Raw genomic sequence first — 22884 nt, forward strand, 5'->3', positions numbered from 1 at the left:
CTGCACTGCTGCAACATAATAAACACTGCACACACATACAAAAAGAAACACTTGAACCTTTGATCCCTGTTGTTATCTGGACGTGAGCGCTGGGTGGGCTCCTACCTGCCCCATTCTTGGCTGAAATCTAGAAACAGATAAATAGAAAGAATGAAAACAGCAAAGATAGAGAGAGTCAAGATATGGGTTCAAGTAAAGGAAACAACTATATGAACAAGAGCAAGCTCATCTGTGTTCTGGAGCGCAGGAATGGTTAATTGGGGTACTGTTCTACTGTTGTGTTACAGATGTGTCACCTGTATGTGAGATATACAGTTTGTTTATGCTCCTCACCTGTATACTATATATGTGACCTCCTTTTAGGCCTTCTATGACAGCAGTCAGCATATTATGGTCTCTTTGGGTGATATTAAGGCTGATGTTCTTGACCAGCTGCTCCTTTTCATAGATATACACAAAGTAGGCAGTGATGTTTCCGTTGGGCTCCTCTGGGGGGGTGAAGGTCACCTTTACACGGTTCACCTCTTCTGGGATAACTGATATGATCACATTCTTGGGTGGATCTTTGGGCTCTAGGGATAGAGTATAGAGAATAATATAGAAAAATAATAACACATATATTATGTAGCTTTAGTTACAGATAGGCATCAGCTGTTGTAGGTGCTCATACCTTCCTCCAGTGTTTGAAAGTCAATGGGCATGATGGCCTTCCCATCCCTGGCAGCGTGCTCCACTGGACCGGTGAAGGCAGTGACAGTCACAAAGTAATGGGTGAAAGCAGTCAAGTTTGTCACCACGACAGTTGTCAACCCTCCTGGAGCCCGGATCATTGAGTAGTTCAAACCAGGACCCTCCACCTGACATAACCAGCAGTCGATGGAAATATTTAATATTCGTGGGGATATGTGAGCACATTCATTTGGTGCATTTAGCTACATCAAATGTTATCCAGCTTTTGAGATACTACTGTTATTCTAAAAACTCTGAGAACATTTTTAACTGTGTTTATATTTGTCTGTGTGTTTAATGTAACACAATATGGTGACCTGCACAAGATACGAAGTTGGTCCAGAGAGAACAGCTGGAGCATCCCACACAATATGAAGGCTGTTGGATGTGGGGGTCACTTTTAGGTTACGGGGAGGGACATCAGGGTCTGAGGGATAAATATAAAATAAGATATTTACACATCTTAACACACTAAGTAATAGCATCTTGTCAAGTAAAAATATTGCCATGTTATTGCACCAATATTGACATGCCATTGGTTGGAACTGATAGGCACAACCTCTGTTGACTTCTGGCTGTGGTGTTGTCCTGTGTGGTTATGCAGCCTCTTACATGGCTCTTGCATCTGCTCAGGGTTCAGTCTACATTGAGGTATATGCCCTAACTTAGTTTTGTCTTTCATGGTTTTGGATATTCTTTAAAATTCTACTGACACATTTGTAATGATACTAATAACACTCCTACTCCTAGTAGAAGAAGAACAGGAAAACAGAAATGGCTGTATTACAGGAAGTGGAGGGCAGCATTACAGTGCTATGAAAATGTAGTACTGCAAGATAAAAAAAAAACAAGAAGATGCAGTGATTTGTAGTGATCTTGATGGTGATTGCTGCAAGTTTCTAACACAATAAGTTATTGTGAGTGTAAACATGCTTTCACCACCTTACAACACTAATATCAATACCTGTTAAAGCACTACAACTTGCTGTAACACAGGATAAAGACCCTCCATGATAACATGACTGACATACTATATGCCTGTGAAAGCAATGCTGCTCAATTATGCCTTTATTTGTTTAGGTCTTGTAATGGAGATACCAGAGGCCCAATTTATTAGTGAAACATTGATCTAGATGGGTTTAAAAATACTACATTAAATAAACTGCATCATTTGTTTATTGGCATACCTGGGAAAAAAATCACTGACTTATTTGTCAAATATAATTAGTGACTATCTGCCAACCCACTCGTGCAAACACATAAATGTCATACAATCTTTGTGATGTTCTTACTCCCAGCAAGGGTGCGTGCATAATTCCAGTGTGTATATTCTCCAACTCCGGCGTTTGTCACAGCAGCCACTTTGAAGCGGTAGTATCTGTATTTAGCCAGGGATTGGAGTGTAACGCTCTGGTTCCCTTCATTGCCATCTGAAGCAGTCACTGAGACGGTGACATCAGAGTCCACACAATTCGGGTTTGGTTCGTCCTCTGGGGCCGGCTGTGCAGTAGTTAAGATGTCAGGTTCACAAACAGTTGAAAGCAGCTGTGCAATAATGTGGTACTCTTTCAGCAGGCCTGGAACAGAGAGCGGTGGAGCCCACTGAAGTGTCACATTGTTAGGGGTGACCTGAGAGACTGTGAAGAAGCGAGGGGCAGCTGGGACTGTTAAGAGAGACACAGAGGATTGTATTTTTTCTTTGTTACAATGAACAATTCTTCAAATTCACTACAAATAGCTTTTATTATATAATTAGCTGTGCCTACAGTTGCAAAATTACACATTGCAAAAAGACTGACTACCTGATTCAGAAAGAGTGGAAGCAGTACAGTTAATTCTGTCTCCAGGTCCTGCAGAGTTGACTGCAGCCACAGTCAGTGCATACTCCTGGTCTGGTGAAAGCCCAGTCACTGTGTACTCTGGTGTGTGGGCCTTGTGTGTGAAGGACTGCAAGTCTACCTCCACTAGAATCTCATAAAACAGGATCTGCCCATTAGGGTTGGCTGGAAGTTCCCAAGATAGCAGAATTGAATCCCAGCCCACTCCTGAGCAAGACAGGTTCCCCACAGCATCAGACACTGCAGGCAGAGAGAAAGAGAGGAGTGAGACAGCGATGCTGATGCACCAGAATTAGCTTTAGTTAGTATTTTTCACTGTCCATTGTAGGCGGAAAGAACTATATTAAATTTCAGTTTTTATCTATGGTTATTTCCTTACACAGGCTGAAAAAAGGCAACTACACATGCAGTGTTTGCACAGGATTCTGACTTACTGAAAATTACTTATTTTCTTTTTTTTTAAATTTGCAGTCTGCTGACAGACTTTACAGATTTGTGACTGGACAAAATGCTGTCCAAAACCCATTCAAATGCAAAGGATACTTTGACAAGTGGTCAGCAGGAGCAAAGGATCGAATTGTCAACCCCTATGATTACACTGTCAAAGTATTTTGAATTTAACTGAAATTAATATAAAAATTTTACTCTTAAAAATGGATGAACTGTGAACCCAAAACTGTGAGCAGTGAACTAAAATCAGTGTTCCAGCCCTTGTGTGAAGACAGTGTGTACATTACCTGACTCGTTAGTTGTGAAGGTCACAGGGCTGCTGAACTGATTCCCGTGGCCCACTCTGGTGTAACTGTAAACACTGATCTCGTAGGAGCTATGAGGCCTGAAGCCTGTTAGATACTCTGTGGTTGACGGACCGGAGGAATTCTGCATTTGTACGCACACACAAACACACACACACACACACATATAAAAACATGACAGATAGGAGATTAAATCATCTGATCCTGATTACTGGATGTCTTATTGTATTAGCACACATATGTGCATGTGTGTGTCAGTATAATGTTATTGCTGAGTGGTATCTGGAGTGTGAAATTAGAGCCACTGTCAGTGTGACAGTGTGTACTCTCACTGAGCAGGTCTCTGCAGTGTGTTTAAGTGTGTGTGTGTGTGTGTGTGTGTGTGTGAGTATTGTTGTTATTGTGGAGTAGTTTTTGGTGTGTGAAATTGACAGTACCCGGTGTGTGACGGTGAGTGTGATGAGGTCTCGGATCCTAAAGCCGTACTGTATCACCACTCCATTGGGCTCCAGAGGAGGCTCCCAGCTCAGCCACACAGAGACGTCTGTGTGGTTGTATATAGTCAGGTTAACCGGAGACGACATGGGACCTGAAACACGTAGTTAGGCAGATAAAGAAGAAGATAGACTGAAACAGACAACAGATACGCATCCACTGTTTCATAAATAAATATCACCTTATTTTGATATTAGAAGGATTTTAATCTGCTTTCAAACTAACCTCCTTCATCAGTGTGTAGCAGCAGCAGCAGAAAGGGCCCCGAGCCTTTACGTGTTGCGGCCGTGACAGTGAGATTGTAAGCTGTGTATGGAAATAGATTAGTGAGGATGAATGAGGTATTGGGGGTATGTGTTGTGTTGGTGCCCCTTGGGCCGAACAGCGTGAGAGTATACTCTGTAATCTCCCCGTTGGCCTCCAGAGGGCGCTGCCAGACCACTGCGATAGAAGATGACGACAGGTTCATGGTGGACACCAGTAATGGAGCCGTACTGGGAACTAAAGAGAAACACATCCACACACATGACAGTGTCATGACAAATACAGAAACCATAATTCATAAGTGAATGCTTGTGCTCATAACCTCACCATCATCATCTGTTCTCAGGTACATTGTGCTAGTATGGTTGTAGGCTGGGCCAGCGCCAGTTGCCGGGGTAACAGTCAGCACATAAGGAAAATACTTCCTGAGTTTGGTGAATAGGAAGACATTGTCGTTGGTGATATGCTTGATGGTCTTGTTGACAACTGGAGGTGCTTGGTTGGGTAGATTTGGGGGGATGCCAGCTTCCTGCAAGGTAAGCAGGTAGTGGGGACGACCATTTGGCTCCAGAGGAGGGTCCCAGCTCACGATGATGGCGGTAGAGCTGAAGAGCTGAGCTGTCAGGTTGTGGACTGAGTCACTTGGCACTGGAAAAGGAGACAGGTAGAATAGTGTCACTATCATTAACTACTTTGATTTGAGTTCACTTTACTATGAGTCAGTAAATAAAGGCATAGATCAACCATACTCAAATGAGCAGTTGCGCACCAGCTGTCATCATCATCATTGTCATTATCATCATGTATCACAAGCAATGTCATTATCAATGGCAGTATTGTTGTAATGAAAACATTCAACAACAGCACGTGAAGTGGAAAAATATGGCATGACAACAATTTAGCAACACAAACACAGCAAAGTAAAACAGAACAGAACAGCAGACAGTCAAAATGACAGTATCCCACAAAATGATCAGCCAGACATTCAGGAGGGAAACTCACATACTGGAAACCTTTGGACTGAAAAAGATTGAGGAGAAAATACTCATCCTGTTCACACTCATAATTAGTGTTCATCATCCAAAAATAGCTTAGTCAGAGGGCACAAAGCAGCATGGTACACAGTGTAGAAAAAGGGGGAGAAGAAGGGGAAAGGGGAGATACATTTTGAGAGATCCACAAGATTAATGAGTGGATGTGAGGGGCCAGGTGTGTGTGTGGGGGTCTGAGCCCAGGGGGGTGACCCCCAGCTGGGCTTGGCTTGTGCGGGAGAGACAAGGTGCCCTGGAGGTCCGGTGCTTGGCTGAGAGTGGAGCAGCTAGAGCACAGGCAGAGATACAGAGTCAGTATGAGCAGTAACCATTCAGAAACAGAGAATACCTAACGAGCAAAATGTTAACAAGAAAACAAAATCACTACACACATATGTACTTTGTGTGACTACATCTGCTATGGCAGCTTTCTGCACCATTTTTCACAAAATCACATAAAAACAAAGAGATCAATTTTATATACACTTCACTCTCTCACTGAGCATATATCACAAAGACACATACAACTAAATATTATATGCGCACATGCAGATGTTGGTACCCATGGCAACAATGCAACTGTAGCATGAGCACAAGATGAACTTTCTCAAAGCGTGTCACATCTAGCTTTATTTCTGTCATGAAATCATAAATGGTTCTTGCTCTCTCTCTCTGCTCTCTATTTTTTTCTCAATATTTCTAATCCCTCACAACTTTCATCGTGCTTAGTGAAAGGAAACACAAACTGGTTTTCTTCAATTAAGGCACAGTGTCACAGGCGGACAAAAATAGAGTCAGTTTGCAAGACTGACATTTATCTCCTTTCACTAACAGGCTGAAAGTTACATCTTCAATCACAGAGTTTTTATGTAATTTTCATTTGAAGTTGAAGAGTTTTGAAAAAAGTGTGCAGACTTGCCATCAAGTGAGACTCTGAATCAGAGTATATAATAATTATTTGGCTTAACGTGTGGCATTTTATGTGTATTTATTCACTTCATATAATTTCAGTTGGTGTATGTATGCTTGTGTTTATGTGTGTGTCTGTCTGACTGACCGTCCTCAGGTAAGAACACAGTTATTGGCTCGCTCTGGACCCCTCCATCCCCCTGTAGAGTGCTGGAGGTCATCCATATGGTGTAGTTAGTGCCCCCAATCAGCCCAGTCAGAGTTTTTGAGAGGGCTGAATCGGGAGAGCCAGGGACAGCTAAGTCTGAAATGGGAACCCTCTATGGAGGAAAAAGAGTGACAGGGGTTACGTTTACACGTAAGAACAGGTCTTTAAACAAGACCATCAACCTAAAATATGTGCTCTACAGACGGGTGACAAATTAAAAGAGAAACCAAAATAAAGTGTTTTAACGAGTTGGTCCATCATGAGCCAGCAGGAAGTTTCTGCACTCATTTTTGAATTTCTTAAAGCATTTTTATGCTACTTCTGCCAAAATTCACTTTACTTTTAGGTCCTGAGTGGTCTCCACCAGCTTTATAGCAGTTCACTTTTTTCCCCATTTAAAACAAAAAACTGAAAACACCTCCCTGCAGCAGCTGGAAACAAGGTCAATTAAAGCAAAAACACAGAAGCAAAAGAGTAAAGTTGCTATGAAACCAAAATGTGGAACTTAAGGACACTAAAATTCTCCATAGAGCCGAGGAGAAATGTAGAGTTGGTGGTAATTCTCTGTGGGTTCACCATGATGAACAACACTATTCACATTACACATTACTCATTTGACCCATTGTTAATATAAACATTTAATTTGTGACCTGCCTGTATATTCTATATGCGTCTCACCTGCTCAGTCACAGTGTTATTATTGCTGTAGTAAATGGTGTAGCGTATAATGATTCCATTGGGCTCAGTGGGTGGGTGCCACCGTAAGGTGACAGAGGAGGCGGTCACATTTGCAAAAGTTACATTCTGTGGGGGGTCAGATGGCTCTAAACGCCAGACACAAAGGACACAAACACAGATATTCAAGAAGAGAGACATCATAAATAATCATTGTAAATAAACATTGTGAATGTGAGGAATATGAAGTTAACTGCCACAAACTCTTCAGCACCTGCATCTGTGGTGGTAAAGCTGATGTATATCAGCACTCCTCCATCTCCCAGTCTGGTCCAGCTAGAGACCGAGGCATTGTAGCGACTCTCTGAGTCCACATTAATAACCACTGATGTTGCTGTTACATTCTGCCACAGCTCCGTCGTTTCATTCCTGACAAAGAGAGAAGCTGTTCATGTTGCATTGTGTTGCGTTTTCTTTTTTCAAATAAAGACGATTGAGTTGATTTAAAAACTCACCAAACTCTGACAATGTAGTATAGTATGTCTGAATTGGCTTCAAGTGGTGGTTGCCATGACAACTCAACTTCATAGTCTGACAGCTTCCTGGCAAGGAGGAACTGAGGTGGTGTATCTGGAGCTGAGATGCCGGAGAAAAACTTACAAACGAGTAACACCCATCAATGTGGAAAGTGAAGCAATAAGCAATTATAAAGGAACTCCAACAAATCAGGACCTCTGAAGGCCCGTGGGAGCATACCAGAGAGAAACAGAATATTGTCCTAAAATGAATAAATGGTTAATTGTGATGATTCTTTTTGTTCTTCTTAGTCCTGATGGGAGGCATGGGTATCAAATACCTGTGATGTAAAACCATTAGCTTGAGCTGAAACTGAGAGCTGTAACTGAGGAGGAAGAGAGGAAAGGAAAGTAAGATTCTATCAGATGCCCCTTGAAGTCACAGTTGTGATACAATCGTGCAGTCTCCTGGAAGTGAAAAACAAACCCTGTTTTTTCTTTCCTCTATCCCAAACCATTCATCTCACCATCGTCCAGTGTGGTGATGTTGAGCAGCTCGCTGCTGTAGTTTCCTGGCCCGACACGTGTGTGTGCCTGCACCATGATTCGATAGTGTGCAAACTTCCTCAGGTGCGTGATGTGGATGTAGTTGGTCGGGGAAGTGAGGTTCAGGTAATGACTGGAATTCCAAAGCTCCAGGCTGTAGTGGGTAATTATCCCATTAGGCACCAGAGGAGGCTGCCAGGTCACGTTCACCTCACTGGGACTGACCGACTGAAAGGAGAGGTTGTACGGAGGACTTCCTGGGACTGGGGAGGAAATAAACACAAGAGGATGCAGCTTTACTGATGATGATATTAATTGTTTTTATATTTGTGTATTATTGTAACTGCTTCATTAACACACCATCCTCTCCAGACAGCAGGTATAAAGTGTCTGACGTTTGGTTTCCGTTGCCATAGCGCGTGTACGCCATCACAGTTACATTGTAATAGGTGAATGGCTTCAGGTTCATCAGGGTGACTCTGTTAGATGAAGTGTTCTTGAAAGCAGAATATGATTCATTTTCATAGAAGACCATGTAATGTTGGATCACTCCGTTGGCCTTCTCTGGTGCAGACCAGGTCAGTGTGGCAGTGGGGGGGTGGGTGTCGATCACAGTGAGGTTTACAGGGGGGGAGTCCGGTTCTGAGGACAAGAAAAATCCCAGAGGGGTTCACATACACTATGAAAAATAATATTTCATTGAATAAACTGTTATTGAATGTCATGAAAAGAAATACAGTTAGATAATCTAAATGATCTTGCACTAGGGTGCATACCACTTTCTGGGCATAAACAGCAATTTAACAAGGTGAAACAGCTGCACAAATACAACACTGGATGCTTTGCCAGTTTTTCTGTAGCTTGAACATACTACATGAAGTCATGGAACCCAATTTTATTTTTATTGAGCTTTTTAAACCACAACAGATTTACTATCACTGCTTTTAGCCACACATCTGTTATGTCAACCACTCATATTCACACAACTGTTTTGAGCCTTGAGTTTGTTTACAGTTGGTGTTCAGTACACACCATCTTCTAAGGTGAAAACAAAGATGTCATCTTCCTCGGACAGAGAGCTCTCTCCCACAGCTGTAGATGCAGCTACACGTAACTTATAGCCAGTATACTTGTCCAAATCTACACATTAGAACAGAAGAAAAATATTTAGTCACACAACTGTATTATAATAATTAAAATGCTTATTACAGCTGCATGAAACTGTGTAGAAAATGTGAGTTTCTCCATCCATGAGTGTGCATACCCTACCTGATATCAGTATGCTGGTAGTGCTTGTAACCCACTTCAGGGCCTGATTACTGTGCATTTTGAGGCCATAGACAGTGTAATGTGTGATCCGTCCATTGGGGTTGAGTGGTGGGACCCAGCTCACAAGTATGGAGGTGGAGCTGATGTTCTGGTAGGAGACATCAAGCACTGAGCTGGGCACTAAATGACACATGTAGTACAAGACACAAGAAACACAAGTTTGAAAGTACAAAGATTCAGTTCAGCTGACTTCTAAGCAAGACCTTTTAATAAATGTATTTTTTTGCAATTAAAACACTTTAAGATATATATTTTTTCTTTTTAGTTTCTCATATCTTATTGTGGCCTGTTACCACCCACCCTGCTCTCTGGTCTTCTCAGTAATATCTGTGGCTGGGCCCTCTCCCACAGTTGTGGAAGCAGCAACCCTGAATGTGTACTCAGTGAAGGGATTCAGATCTGACACCAGGTAAGACAACTCCTCAGACAAAACATCCACCACCTCCTGTCTTACTGTTACACCTGCAACAAGCATGCAAACATAGATCCATATGGATGCAGACACGGGATTCTTAAGAATGTCAACAGTCTTATAAGAGTCTGTGTATTGGGCAAAGTAAAGACTGCAGGAAGTTAAGATAAGCAGCATTTACAGATAGCACTCTCCCACCTGTTGTACCAGAACCTGCTCCACTGCGTGTTGAAAAGTGTCCTGTAACTGATGCATCATATGTGGACAGGCGAAGCTGGCCTGAGGTTAGTCCTAAGGGGGACGAGTCAGAGGTCATACCCCCAACCTGTGTTTGCTTAGTCAGCCAGGGTGGAAGTGTAGCAGGTGGCACAGAGGTCAGAGAAAAAGCAGACGTCCCAAAGACTGTAGGGTCAGAAGATTGAATATCTGTGCTGTCAGAGTGTGAAGCAGTGTTAGTTTTGCTGGGCTTCTCAGTGGCTGTGGGGTCAGCAGTAGGATTAAAGTCCATGCTGGGTCGACTGCCAGTGTTAGTGCTCTGGTCAGCACTTGTGAGGCTAGAAACAGTCACGCTGATTGGCTGTGTGCGGTCAGAAATAGTGGCAGTGAAAGTTGGCGGAGAGGTGATAAGACTGAGCTCAGCAGTTCTCTTACGTCGCTCTGGACTGTTATGTAGCTCAGGGAAAAGTGTCTTTTTGTATACATCAGTTGTATTCACACCCTGAGGGAAGAAACAATATATGAATGTAGTTAAAAGGTTAAATCCATGCTTTCAGTGTAAAACAGATGTGTTCAACCATTTTGGCCTGCAAAACCACATCTACTTGAATATCTCTGTATTTGTCAACAAGACATGACTTACAGGTATCACATGAAGATGTTTTTAAAATGTGTCACAAATAGTACTGTATACTCAGCTGTTGTTGAGAGAAAGTGTCAGAGTACCATTAAACTCTGTGGTTTTTTGGTAGGTTGTGGTGGTGTTTTCCTTTTGGATTACATTACATTGCTAGCAAAACTGGACTTTAGAGAGCACTTTTCTTTAATATGTACAATAAGTATATGGAAGGGTTTACAGTTTAAATGAATCTAACCTTTTTTTCACAGAACAAGTTCATTGACAGATGATGGCAGTGATTTTTGAGAGGAAATTGAGCTGTGATAAGACAAATATAAGGTGGCTTACCAAATCTGCTGTAAGGGTAATGTCCTGCAATAGAGTTTCATCAACCAGCACCAGCAGTCTGTACTGGATAATCGGACCATTACGCTCAGCAGGGCTTTTCCAACTAACACGGATTGAAACCGAATCCTCAGCTATTGCCACCAGGTCCTGCACTGCGCTGGGTGCTTCACATGCAAACATAGAAGCAAGTGGATAGAGTTAGTCACAGACATAGAGGTACATAAAACACATCTATACACATATAAATATTGTGTATTATGTTAAGGTTTTGTTGGTACTATGATGTTGCCTAGTCACCTGGACACCTGCACCCACATTAAAAAAATGACTTATTTTTGTTGTTGTGATATATTTTATTGAGTTATAATTCTACATGGGTTTATGGGGATTTATTCAAAAGCAAAAAGAGAAACAATAGTACATTAATATGCAAGTGTTTTTACCTTCAGCAGGTGTAATTATATCATCCTGTGCCGCTGGACCCACTTCTCCTGCAGCTCTGGCACGGACAGCGATTGTGTACCTTGTGTAAGGAGTCAAACCAGTAAAAGCAAACCGTGTATCTCCTGTGTTGTTCTCATACAAATATCCTGGGCAAAAGAAGAAAAAAATAATTGTGTGCATTTCTGTCAGTTTGAGTGAATATTGTAGTTATGCGAGTGTGCTCTTGAGTCAACATTTAATAACCTGTAGGCCCATAAAGGTAGACCGTGTAGGTGAATTTTCCTGTGATAATGTTGGGAGAGTTCCAGGCCACGGAGATTGATCTAGACGTCATATTCAATATGGAGAGGTATTGTGGTGGGTCTTCTGGGGCTGCCATACACAAACACATAGAAGTAATGTTTTTCACATGTGCAGTATACACTATATGTGTTAATAATCTTCTAATCCTAAAATTAAACATAAACTAGAGCCTGGTTTGCTTCTTTTTCCACACCTGATTCTGGCATGCGGACCATAGTGGAAGCTATCTGTCCCTCTCCATCAGAGGTGAAGGCAGACACCTCAAAGAGATAGGCAGTGTAAGGTCGTAGCTGATCAACTCCTACTGATATAGGCACACTCCAGGAGGCTGCAGGGGGCACAGCGGAGAGGGTGATTGGTGGAGAGGATGCTGTCATCTCCAAGGGACTGAGAGTCGCACGAGACAGAATATCAGCTGCATCCTAGACATACAAAACGATAAAGGACATACACAGAAGGAAAAGTACATGAGAAAAAAAATTATTTTGGATTACTACCCTTGTCAATTGGTAGCATTTAATATCCTAAATGAAGCTATAACAGATTTTCTTTTAAAGACAGAGTAAAGAAACACACCATTTCATAATAACAGTTCAGTTTGGAAGACAGAGTGTGACAGTATAAAGCAGTACATTGCAGTGAGGCAGCGCTCCAGTCATTATGTCCTCTGCATTGACCTCCAGTATGCGGACTGTCTGCCCTGTGCGAGCATGTTTAGTTTTGACTCCAAACTTTGTGATGAGGCCATTGATGCGGTGCGGCAGGAACCAGGTGACCATGACGAAGGTGTGATTCTGGGCAAATGCAGTGAGGTTGGTCACCAGGCCAGGGGCTGCATGGAGCGCGCACACACACACACACACACACACACACACACACACACACACACACACACACACACACACACACACACACACACACACACACACACACACACACACACACACACACACACACACACACACACACACACACACACACTTGTAAAAGCACATCAACATATAATACATGTAGATTTGAAGATAGGACATTGAAAAAGCAAGGGTGTGTGTGCTTATACATGGATACATACGGGACTCAGCAGTCTTTATGTACAAAGATTTGCTGAATGCTCCTGTGCCGGCTGAGGATATGGCTGCTACCTACAGAGAGAGTGAGTTGCTAGGTATTAGTTATAATGATTAATTCATGACAACCTGTCAATAGGGCAGTCATCAGATCCCAGTTATGTGCTAATCTCAGGCCATGAGGAACTTGAACAACATATTGTTAGAGGTGATTCAGTGATCCCAGTAACACAGGAGCCACAATGATACATGATATACACCAAGTATGTCGACATTATGTAAACAAATAACAACACAATCACTGGAAGTAGTAAGTACATCTTTTGATAGCAACTTTCTAGATCAGATATCACAAAGTCCTTCACAATAACAGACAAAAGAAAGACAAAATAGACACACAATATATAAGTAATGGAAAGAAAATAGAAGTAGAAATAAAGAAGTAAAACTGCTCAAAGGTAAGTTTAAAACAGTTGGTCTAAAGCCGCTTTTTAAAGGTTTCCACAATGTCCACAGATCAAGGTGTAGGAGCCAAGATTTTAAAGGCACAGTCTACTTCAGTTTTGAGCCTTTAACAACCAACCCATCATAATCAGATGACCCTTGCAAAGACCTAATGGTAACATAAGGACACTGTAGATCTTTAATGTAGGTAGCAGAGCTCTGAAACTAATCACAAGTATCTTGAATTGACACATTAAACAGAATAAATGAAAACTAAATTAATGCTAAAGTAAAACAGAAATGGCAAGCCAGTCTGATTATCAGCTGGAAAGAACACATATTCAGCTGTCTTATTACACTTTTTTTATACTAATGCTGAATATTTAATAAATGACAACTTTAAACAAAAGTTTAGTTTTAAGCTTTTTAAAAGAGCATTTTTATTTTGTCTAAATTGATTAAAAATATTTCATAATGCCAGTAATAGCAGAAAGATGTCAGCCTACAGAGTAGTATGTACGTAAGTTTGAGGAGAGAACGTTCAGGGAACCAAATACCTGTACAGTGCAGTCTTATGCAAAATAGTCGGCACAATTTATCACAATAAAATGAAATACTCTATAACAACCTCTGAGCAGCATAAAAATGACCACAGGGTTGAATTAATGCTGCTCTGGGTTGTACATTTTATGATTCGCATGCAATAAGTAATCGATCAATGTGGGCTAGTATAATGGATTACATTGTGCCAGTGTTCATGATATTTTAATTAAAATCACCACAACTACAGTTTTGAGATTTTTTTGCCTACAACAATTACACCACAAAAATAAGTTTTCATATATTAATGTGTCTCATAGTCAGCTGTTGAGATTTAAAACAACAACAGCATCTGCCATAGAGTTTTACAGTGCAGCTTCTCTTGTTTCAGGAATTTTCTAGAAATGTTTTTGTATCTTGAATCAAGAAGAGGCAGGGGAAATTGCTGCATTTGCATCAAATATAAATTATTCTGACTGATTATAGAGTATTCTTAAAACAGGATGTGTATTTTAAACAGGATATATACATTCCCTCTGTTGTCACTTTTTTCAGTTTACTGAAAAAAAGGAATAAATAATAGAGAAGATTACCTTTTGAGGTGTTGATGTGTTTCAGTGTGCAAATCAGTATGTGATATTTTACTGCAAGGTAATGATAACATGAACAACCCAGATATACAGATCAAAGAATGAGAGAAGCTGCTCATGAGCTCAGCTCTGTGCACAGTTTAGACAGCGAACAAACTCACAGGTGAGAGATAGTAATATGATACAAGTACACACACACACACACACACACACACACACACACACAAATACAGTATGTGCGTGTATAATCACTGTGTCAGTCTCTCAGAGTCCATTTGTATGAAGGTCATTGTGGGTTAATGAATTCTGAAAACTAATAAGCACGATCACATTCAAGCTCAGTGACAACGGACAGTGGAAAGAGCCGTCGCTGATCCATAGATCTGTTTACCTGATTAATAATGCAATCAGGATCAATTACCAGTATTCAGCCAGATCAAGAGAATGGCCTCGTCCTGTGGGATCTGTTTTAGCTAGGCACATCCACATGATAATACAGGAAGACAATCTCTATGTAGTCATGTTATAAGATGTAATATCCATGGAGAATGAGCTCTTGCATGTGTATTGCTACCTGAATGTGGTACGTAGAACCTGATGTGAAGTCAGTGAGCAGAGTCTCTGGTATGTCCAAATACTTGGTCACCTGTGTGAAGGAGGGATCGGGGTAGGGACACACCTCCTTGTACCTACAGGAAGAAATCAATTTTTAGGATTATTGTTTCCTGAACACATCATATATTTAAGAACAGTATGGAGCTTGATGACGAAATCTAAGAAGTAATAACAGCATATTATGATTTACATCCTATTAGATTCAGATGCAAAATTGTACATAAAATAGAGCCATGCAGATACATGGAGAAATGCAAGTCTCAGTGTGATCAATACAACACCTACAAACATACAGGCATAGAAACCAAGTTTAATACATTTTTATACAAAGTGTATATTTTTACGACATTCATTTATGATATTTAGTATTTATAATTGATGTGAATCTATTGGTTATTATTATAAATAAATGATCCTTTATTTATTGATTTTCCTTCTTAAATTTGACAATAACACATATTTGGTGGTACTATATTTATTATTTTCATTATCTCATATCTTAGCATCGTCAACGACATACAATCTGGATTGACCCAAATGGATCAAAATAAATGCTGAATCGCAGTTTTCTAAGAAAACAACTGAAGAACTACCTGATTACGTATCCTTCAATATTGTTGGCATCAGATGGCATGATCCAGGAGAGAAGAATACCGTTAGAGCCCACAGCCTCTCCTTCTAGTCCTGTAGGTGGACCAGGAACTGGAGAGGAAGAAGTGTATGTGTGAGGTGGAAATTCTTCTTGGAAAGTCTTTAATTTCACAACTTTCAGAAGTTTCAATGATTAATAATGACTTATGTATATCAGAAGTCAACAGACTGCATTAGCAGCACCATATGAAGAACAGTGTTGTTGTGGACTGATCCTTGGAGCGTTTGTGTGAGTGAGTGCATTTTAGGCTGAACTCTGATGAATAAGGCCTCACACAGCAGTGGCATTTCACTGACATTCACTGCAGACCCATTCATCCCACAGTTCAAAAGCCCAGGCTTAAGTTACCTAAGAGGAATTAAACAGTGAAGGTTTACCCCCCCACACACACACACACACACACACACACACACACACACACACACACACACGCACACACACACACACATTAATTCCTGTTTGTGCACTGTATGTGCTATACAGGGCAAGTTAAACAGCAGAGGGCACAAGAGACTTTAACACCCTAAAACATGACCGGAACAAACAACAACAAAACAGTGTGTGCATGTACACGTCTCACCACTCTCGTTAGTAGTGATCATGCGGCTGACTCCAGGGCTGAAGTTGGAGGAGGACACTGCTGTGACCGTGACAGTGTATTGTGTCCCTGGACTGACACTATTCACATTGGCCTGTGACAACAGACAAACACAAACACACAGGAATATACTGTAGATCAGTGGTTCCCAGCCTTTTTTAATTTTTCTTAAGTCCTTGTGTGTTCGAACTGATTATAAACTGGAAATGTTTTAACACTATCAATTACATGAACATGGATACTGTTAAAATGTATTTTTTCACATGACATAGTGATCCTGGAATTGTCAGGCTTGGTCACTTTTGCTGTGTGCTAACAGCGTGGCTTTAGAGATGGGAATGTCAGTCAGTCTGGTGGTCAATCAGTCCTCCACTTTGATCCAGACTGAAATACAAAACTACTATTGGATTGATTGTTATGACATTTGGTAGAGACATACATGTTCCTACCAGGAAGAATTGTAATTTTGATGTCAGTCTTCAGTGCCATCATTAGGTCCAATAACCATAAAAATACCTACAAAACTAATGATATTCACATCAACTTCAGCAGTACAGTGTGTTTAATTACAAATGTTAGCATGCCAACATTATTTTTTAGCTAACTGTTACAACTTCTCTGTTAACTAGTTTTCACAAACTGTGGTTATGATGCATATACTAAAGATGAGCCATAACTATCTGTAAACCTTGTTAAGCGTTTATTTTCTGCCTAAACACAAATATGTAGATTTCCCCCCCCCCCTTTGAAACCAAATTTTACCTACTCAACAACCATTCCAAGTTTGACAACCCTGTATCTTTGGTTGAGAATCACTGATATAGAACATATTAGCAAATATTATATTAACAAACATCTAATTGCATCCACAGTATTCCTCAGATAATTCTCCGTAAATAGAAACTCTAAAGCTAAGCTGCTATGTGAAAAGAACCCTAAAGGCATGCAAACAGCTGTTATTTTAGTTCATGAAATGCCTGATGAAGTATTACTGGAACTCTATTTGAAGAGAAGCCTTACACAACCATCTGTGTAAACATAAAGGTGGCTGGTTGTCAAGGTGACAGTTTGTTCCTGCTTGCTTGCATATTTATGTGTTGTGCTACATATGTTTAGGTTATATTTGTGAGACAGGTGAATAGTGTGCTCGAGTGTTTGCTGCACCTGGTACATCACTCATACTCATACTCAGCACTCGTACATTATATTACCCTCCAGAAATATGACCAAGCACTTTTCTGCATCTGTGTGTGTACATCCTCAACATATACCGTATATGCTTTACAATTAATTTGGCTGCAAGTGTACTTTTTTGTATATCGGAGAAAAAAAATTCTGTGTATACAGTAAGTGTGTTAACATCTACTTGCACAGCAATACCTGATAGTGAGTGCTCAGTTCCTACCTGTGAGTGTACCTGTCCCATGCAGAGTGTGAGCAGCAAGATGAGTGAGAAGAAGGCCATGCTGGGTAGCAGAGTTAGCTTTAGTTTAGTCACAGCAGGCCTCGCCAGTAGAGCTGCATCCAGGGTTAGTGCACAAATGTTAGCAGTGGTCAGCAGGTAATCCACTGAGCTGAACAGGAATGACTAGAAACTGGTTAGTACCATGAGCAAAGGTCACAAGGTTAGTCATCCAGGAATTGGATAATAACGGACTTTGGTCTTGAGGTATTCCAAACTTTTCGTGGTTAGTGGGTCTTTTCATTAGCACAAAGCTAACGTTCTCCCTCTGGTCTGTCTTGCTCTCTAGGGAGAGCTGCTTAAGCAAATGAATGATTCAGGGTTGAGCTCATGAGGCCAACTTAATAAATAATGAAATCTATTACTCAACTCTGTGCTCTCTCTCTCTGTCTCTCTCTGTCTCTCTCTCTCTCTCTCTCTCTCTCTCTCTCTCTCTCTCTCTCTCTCTCTCTCTCTCTCTCTCTCTCTCTCTCTCTCTCTCTCTCTCTCCCTCCCTCCCTCTCTCTGTGTAAGGTTACATTTTGCGGGGTACCTGACACCTGGCAGCTGGGAAGAGCCTGTATGGGGTGGGACTTAATAGGAGGAAAGTGCGTGCGTGTAGTTTGTACATTTAGAATAATAATGCAGCTATTGGTTCAGAGCTCTACCATCCTCCTCTCACCTTAATAAAATTACATAGATGTATATAGGAGAATTGTACTGAGTGCAAAAAAACAAAAAAAAACATTGTTACAATAGTTAACCAACATGTATTTGATTGAGAATTATTTATAAAGGTGTATGCACCTGAATGTATCCATCATGTGCATGGTGCAGTGTGACTGTTCCCTGGCTAGGATGCAGATTCACTTTGTAATGATCCACACAGCCCACTGCCTGCTCCCAACGTAGTGAGAATGCACGTGCAGACACATTGACGACACGCACTCCTCGTACACAGGATGGCACTTGTAGAGGACAGGAAAAGGAGAGATAAAGTCAGAGAGGTGTGGAAGGTTTCTGTTATTTAATGAAGAGGCGATCAGGCCAGCTGAAAATAATGGGGTGCTGACCAGTGAGGCTCTTGTAATATTGTCTACCTGTGGTCACAGTCAGAAAGGCCGTGCTCCCTGCTGTCACTCCTCTGACCCTCTCAGCGCTCACATTGTAGCTGCAGCCATCCACTAGCCCTGTAACAACAACAGCCTGCTCCTCCTTGGGTATGGTGAGTGTGTTTGTGACCGAGGCGTTGGCCACTGTGACTCTGTGGAAGTCAAACTCACCAAATGCTCTGTCCCAGCTCACAGAGACAGAGGAAACGTTGACATCACCAAAACGAAGTGCACATAATCCTGCTGGGCCTGGACAAGATTTTACAATTTTACCACAGCAGTTTTAATAATTTGGCCCACAATTTAATTATTTTGTCAGATGAAGGAGGCACTAACAGCTTTTTATATCTGTACATTTCTGTGTGTGTGTGTGTTTCCTGTATGTATAGTGTGTCTTACGTGTGCTGAACTCTCTGCGGACTGCTTGACTGGTGTCTGAGCCCAGCACACTCTGAATGCTGATGCCGTAGTCTGACCCTGGGATCAAATCCCTGATCTCATAACTTGTGCCCTGGACAAGAACCTCTATCCATAATTTCCTGCCCACAGACAGCAGGCCACAGGCAAGCTGAGAAGAACAATGAGAGATATTCAGTTTTTTTCAGGGATTAAAAAATAAAACAAAACACAATTCCAGTTTCAGTTATTGTGAGTGAAAACATGAGACCTTTCTGTATTATATACCCTACTGTATATTTACCAATATCTCTCATTTATTTCATTTAACATAGGTTTGCATTAGATGTGCATATAATGTGCTTGGTCATTCTTCCTGGCCCTGGCTCTCCAGAGACTCATACATCTTTAAATTGTTGGAAACTGAATCTGTGGTGTGCCGATGGCAGTTGCTAGGTTACCAACAGGTGAGTGCAGAACCCGACACATGTGGCCTCCTTAATCCTTGAAAAAGATCATTTTGAGTGATGTGTGTGTCAGAGAAATGTCATGGATACACATCATTATGCACATCTGTCTGGAAGTGACTACAGTCTATATGCTGGTCTGTGCTTCTATGATTGTTGGGTGTTACTGGTTTGATGTCCTACCTTGTACCCCTCCACCTGTCCTGGTGGTTCTCTCCACGTGACAAACACAGACGTTACTACCTGCTCCGCTAGAGCCACTTCCTGTGGCACCTCTGGGACTGAAGACAGGATCACATTAGCACGTGACACCATGTACTGACACATAATAAACACTTGCTCTGGGTAATAAGGCTTGAATTTGAATGATTTGAACCGGCAGGGGGAGATATTGGAGGGGATAGTACTGTGATCCAAACTAAATGATGTATGTTTATTTTAACGTGAATCATTTCTGCGCTTAAGTTTGTATGTGTGTGTGTGTGAGTGTGTATGTGTGTGTGTGTGTGTGTGTGTGTGTGAGAGTGTACAATTGTAAAAAGAAAAATCAATTTTCATTCAAATCAATCAACATTATGATAGTAAAAGCATTGCCAAACAGCAATCTAGGCAAATATTGAAGCCAAATACACACATGCATAATTTCCTTTTTGGCTGGTGGTTTTGATTTTAGGTCCATTGTGAAAAGGAAAAAATTCATATCACCATCCTATACTGACACAATATTGTAATAAAATGTTATCAGTGAAGTGACATAAGACTGAAAACAAATACAGACAAAAATAATTTTTAATTAATTACTTTTTGTCTCTCATGGTTTACCAAAGAACCTGCACCTGAACTGAAATATATTATATTTTTCATAATCTAATTTTCTTAATATAATCAGAATACTTACTGAAATTGTGCTGCATAATTCTGTTTATTTATTTCCTGCTACATTCATTTTGAGATCCGACTCATTGTCTTTCTTGTACTTACTAGTACAGAGGATAATAGTAGCAGGTTTACTCTTCCTTTCCCCATTGGTGCTGATCACCGCCATTGTATATCGGCTTCCAGGAGCGAGGCCTTCAAAAGTGTAAAATCTGTAAACGCACACATCTCTAGTGCTCAGTGTTTTAGGCATAAGCTTTAAGTAATCCATGTTTTTAATAAAGAAAGTTTTGACTGATTGTAATTCCACTCCCATAAAATTGCTGACAAGAACGAGACTGACCTGGACTCTTGATGAAAAATGATCAGCTCTTGATTGAATGTTCTGTTTGTGATTGACAGGATGAGTCCACTGACTACACCCCTGACCGCATTCCATCTAATGCATATGGAAGATATGGTTTTATTGATAAGAGACATCTCCACGGGGCTGGGAGCTGGCGCATAAAAAAAGAAAAATACAAAGTAATTAGAATAGAAAATGGGAGCAGTATTCGCATGTGTGTGTGTTGGGGTCTGTTTACCTGCAGTAATGTTGATGGTGACAGGGGAACTGTCTGTGAAGGACTCCTTCTCTGTTCTTAATGCAAAGTGGTAGAGTCTGCCTGGAGTCAGACTAGAAAATACTGCACTCTCAATGAATACCTTCTGCACCTGTAGGACATAAATTAAATAAGTAAGGAAGCTTACTAATAGCCTAATTATAATTCTTACAGTAACAGCATTAGTTCCAGCAGTAGGGGCTACACTGCATACATTAATGTTTGATACATAAAAAACACGGTCACTATGGATCTTACCTGAAGCAACCACTGATTAGTGCCATGCTCAAGGCAACTCATTAGTCATTCCAGTGGGGAGACTCTGACACTTAATCAAATATGAGTCTCAGTAAACCTGCTTCTTAAACCTAAAAGCAAAGTTGAATACATTTACTTTTTGTTTGTTTGTTTACCGTGAGTGAATAGTCACAGTTGAAACAGATGACCTCGTAGCTATGACCATGTCCTTGTGCTGGATCCCAAAGCAATTCTATGGATGAATCAGTCACCACACCTTCCCTCACTCTGCTGGGAGGGGCCAGACCTTAAATCACAAACCATATCATGCAAACCAAACTGTAATTATTCTCCTAGCATATTCAACATACTAATTAGTCTCAGCTGGGGATATTTTAAACACTTGGGAGTCACATGAAAGGAGAAAAAAATTTAAGACATTACAGTGCTAATAATTTTACAGTATAGTGTGAATTAGTGGTGTCAACACTATGGCAGATTCATTTGTACTAGCTGTTATCTAAACAAGAAGAGGACATACAAGAATACTTTTAATTAATGCCAGAATGAGGATAGTTACCATGGTACAATCATGTGAAAAAACACATTTGGCAGGCTTTCTCAAAAATGAAGAAGTCTTAAACTTTTTTAATTTTTAAAGTGAAAGAAGCCATACTTCTCTACTCTTGTTACTTTTAAAGCTCAAGTCAGCACCAGAAAATGCTCCAAATTTTCTGTCTGGGTAACTTTATGTTTATCAGTTAGATTTAGGGCTCTTGGTGAGAGCCGATAATGTTACATCTTATTTGTTTTAATTTTCCTGTCTGGCTGCTTATCGCTCATTGAGGCACTCAATGAAAGCAGCAACTGCAGGAGTTTCAAATGACTGAGCTTTAGGTGAAATATAAGCAGTGCAGCAATAGGGAAAAATGCTGTGTATGTGAATGATCTGGCCACTACGAAGGCTGGTAATGGATCTTCTATTTTATGAGTTAATTAAAGTGGATTTGAGCATTTATGCAGTTGCACCTAAATTGTTTTGCTGACACCTGCAAGTCAGAAGTATTTACATGTGTCTGCTAATGCCAGTATGTATATATTTGTGTGTGTGTGTGTGTGTGTGTGTGTGTGTGTGTGTGTGTGTGTGTGTGTGTGTGTGTGTGCGCGCGCATGCAGAAGCCTCCCATTAGTAGAGGTAACTCACTTGTTTTAAAAGGGTGGGTGTAGTAAGGTGGTCCTGTCTGCTGTCGGCTGGTACTGTACACACTGAGCTGGTATTTTGATCCTGGACGGAGGTTGCTGAGGGTTATGTTATGATCTCCAGCACAGAGGGAGTGCCAGTGACAAGTATACCCGCACAATCCCTCACATACATGGTCACATATGTCCGGACATAGACATACTTTCACCCCGTCAATTAGACCCAACTGTGGATGTTGGATGTACAGCTGTGCAGAATTTGTGCCCACTGGAAGAGGAACGGCAACCTGAACTGGCATTGGATCTAGACATACAGACAGACAAAAACAAGTAGTTTTGCAATGGATGAGTATTTACTGTACAGCAGGATGGTTAAAACAGGTAGTTTGACTTCAATACATTGTTAAAGGT

General features: G+C 40.9%; 1 protein-coding gene across 1 annotated transcript in view; it reads right to left on the reverse strand.

Annotated features, from left to right (window-relative positions):
• The window catches only part of ptprq (protein tyrosine phosphatase receptor type Q), a 36967-nt gene that overhangs the window by 8624 nt on the left and 5459 nt on the right, over positions 1-22884 (reverse strand). The window contains 38 exon segments of the mRNA XM_062421496.1: positions 58-127; positions 334-572; positions 671-857; positions 1047-1156; positions 2022-2393; positions 2532-2807; positions 3305-3446; positions 3760-3911; positions 4043-4318; positions 4409-4729; positions 6170-6341; positions 6908-7061; positions 7235-7333; positions 7420-7540; positions 7947-8228; positions 8326-8607; positions 8998-9105; positions 9235-9414; positions 9595-9756; positions 9905-10424; positions 10890-11053; positions 11333-11479; positions 11577-11705; positions 11830-12058; positions 12269-12468; positions 12709-12778; positions 14852-14966; positions 15486-15594; positions 16125-16236; positions 18391-18551; positions 18684-18944; positions 19095-19263; positions 19742-19839; positions 20540-20646; positions 20778-20931; positions 21019-21148; positions 21450-21580; positions 22478-22777. Of these exon segments, the coding sequence (XP_062277480.1) occupies positions 58-127; positions 334-572; positions 671-857; positions 1047-1156; positions 2022-2393; positions 2532-2807; positions 3305-3446; positions 3760-3911; positions 4043-4318; positions 4409-4729; positions 6170-6341; positions 6908-7061; positions 7235-7333; positions 7420-7540; positions 7947-8228; positions 8326-8607; positions 8998-9105; positions 9235-9414; positions 9595-9756; positions 9905-10424; positions 10890-11053; positions 11333-11479; positions 11577-11705; positions 11830-12058; positions 12269-12468; positions 12709-12778; positions 14852-14966; positions 15486-15594; positions 16125-16236; positions 18391-18551; positions 18684-18944; positions 19095-19263; positions 19742-19839; positions 20540-20646; positions 20778-20931; positions 21019-21148; positions 21450-21580; positions 22478-22777 (7011 nt within the window).

The sequence above is a fragment of the Scomber scombrus genome, chromosome 6, assembly GCF_963691925.1.
Source record: "Scomber scombrus chromosome 6, fScoSco1.1, whole genome shotgun sequence".
In the NCBI taxonomy this organism is placed as follows: Eukaryota; Metazoa; Chordata; class Actinopteri; order Scombriformes; family Scombridae; genus Scomber; species Scomber scombrus.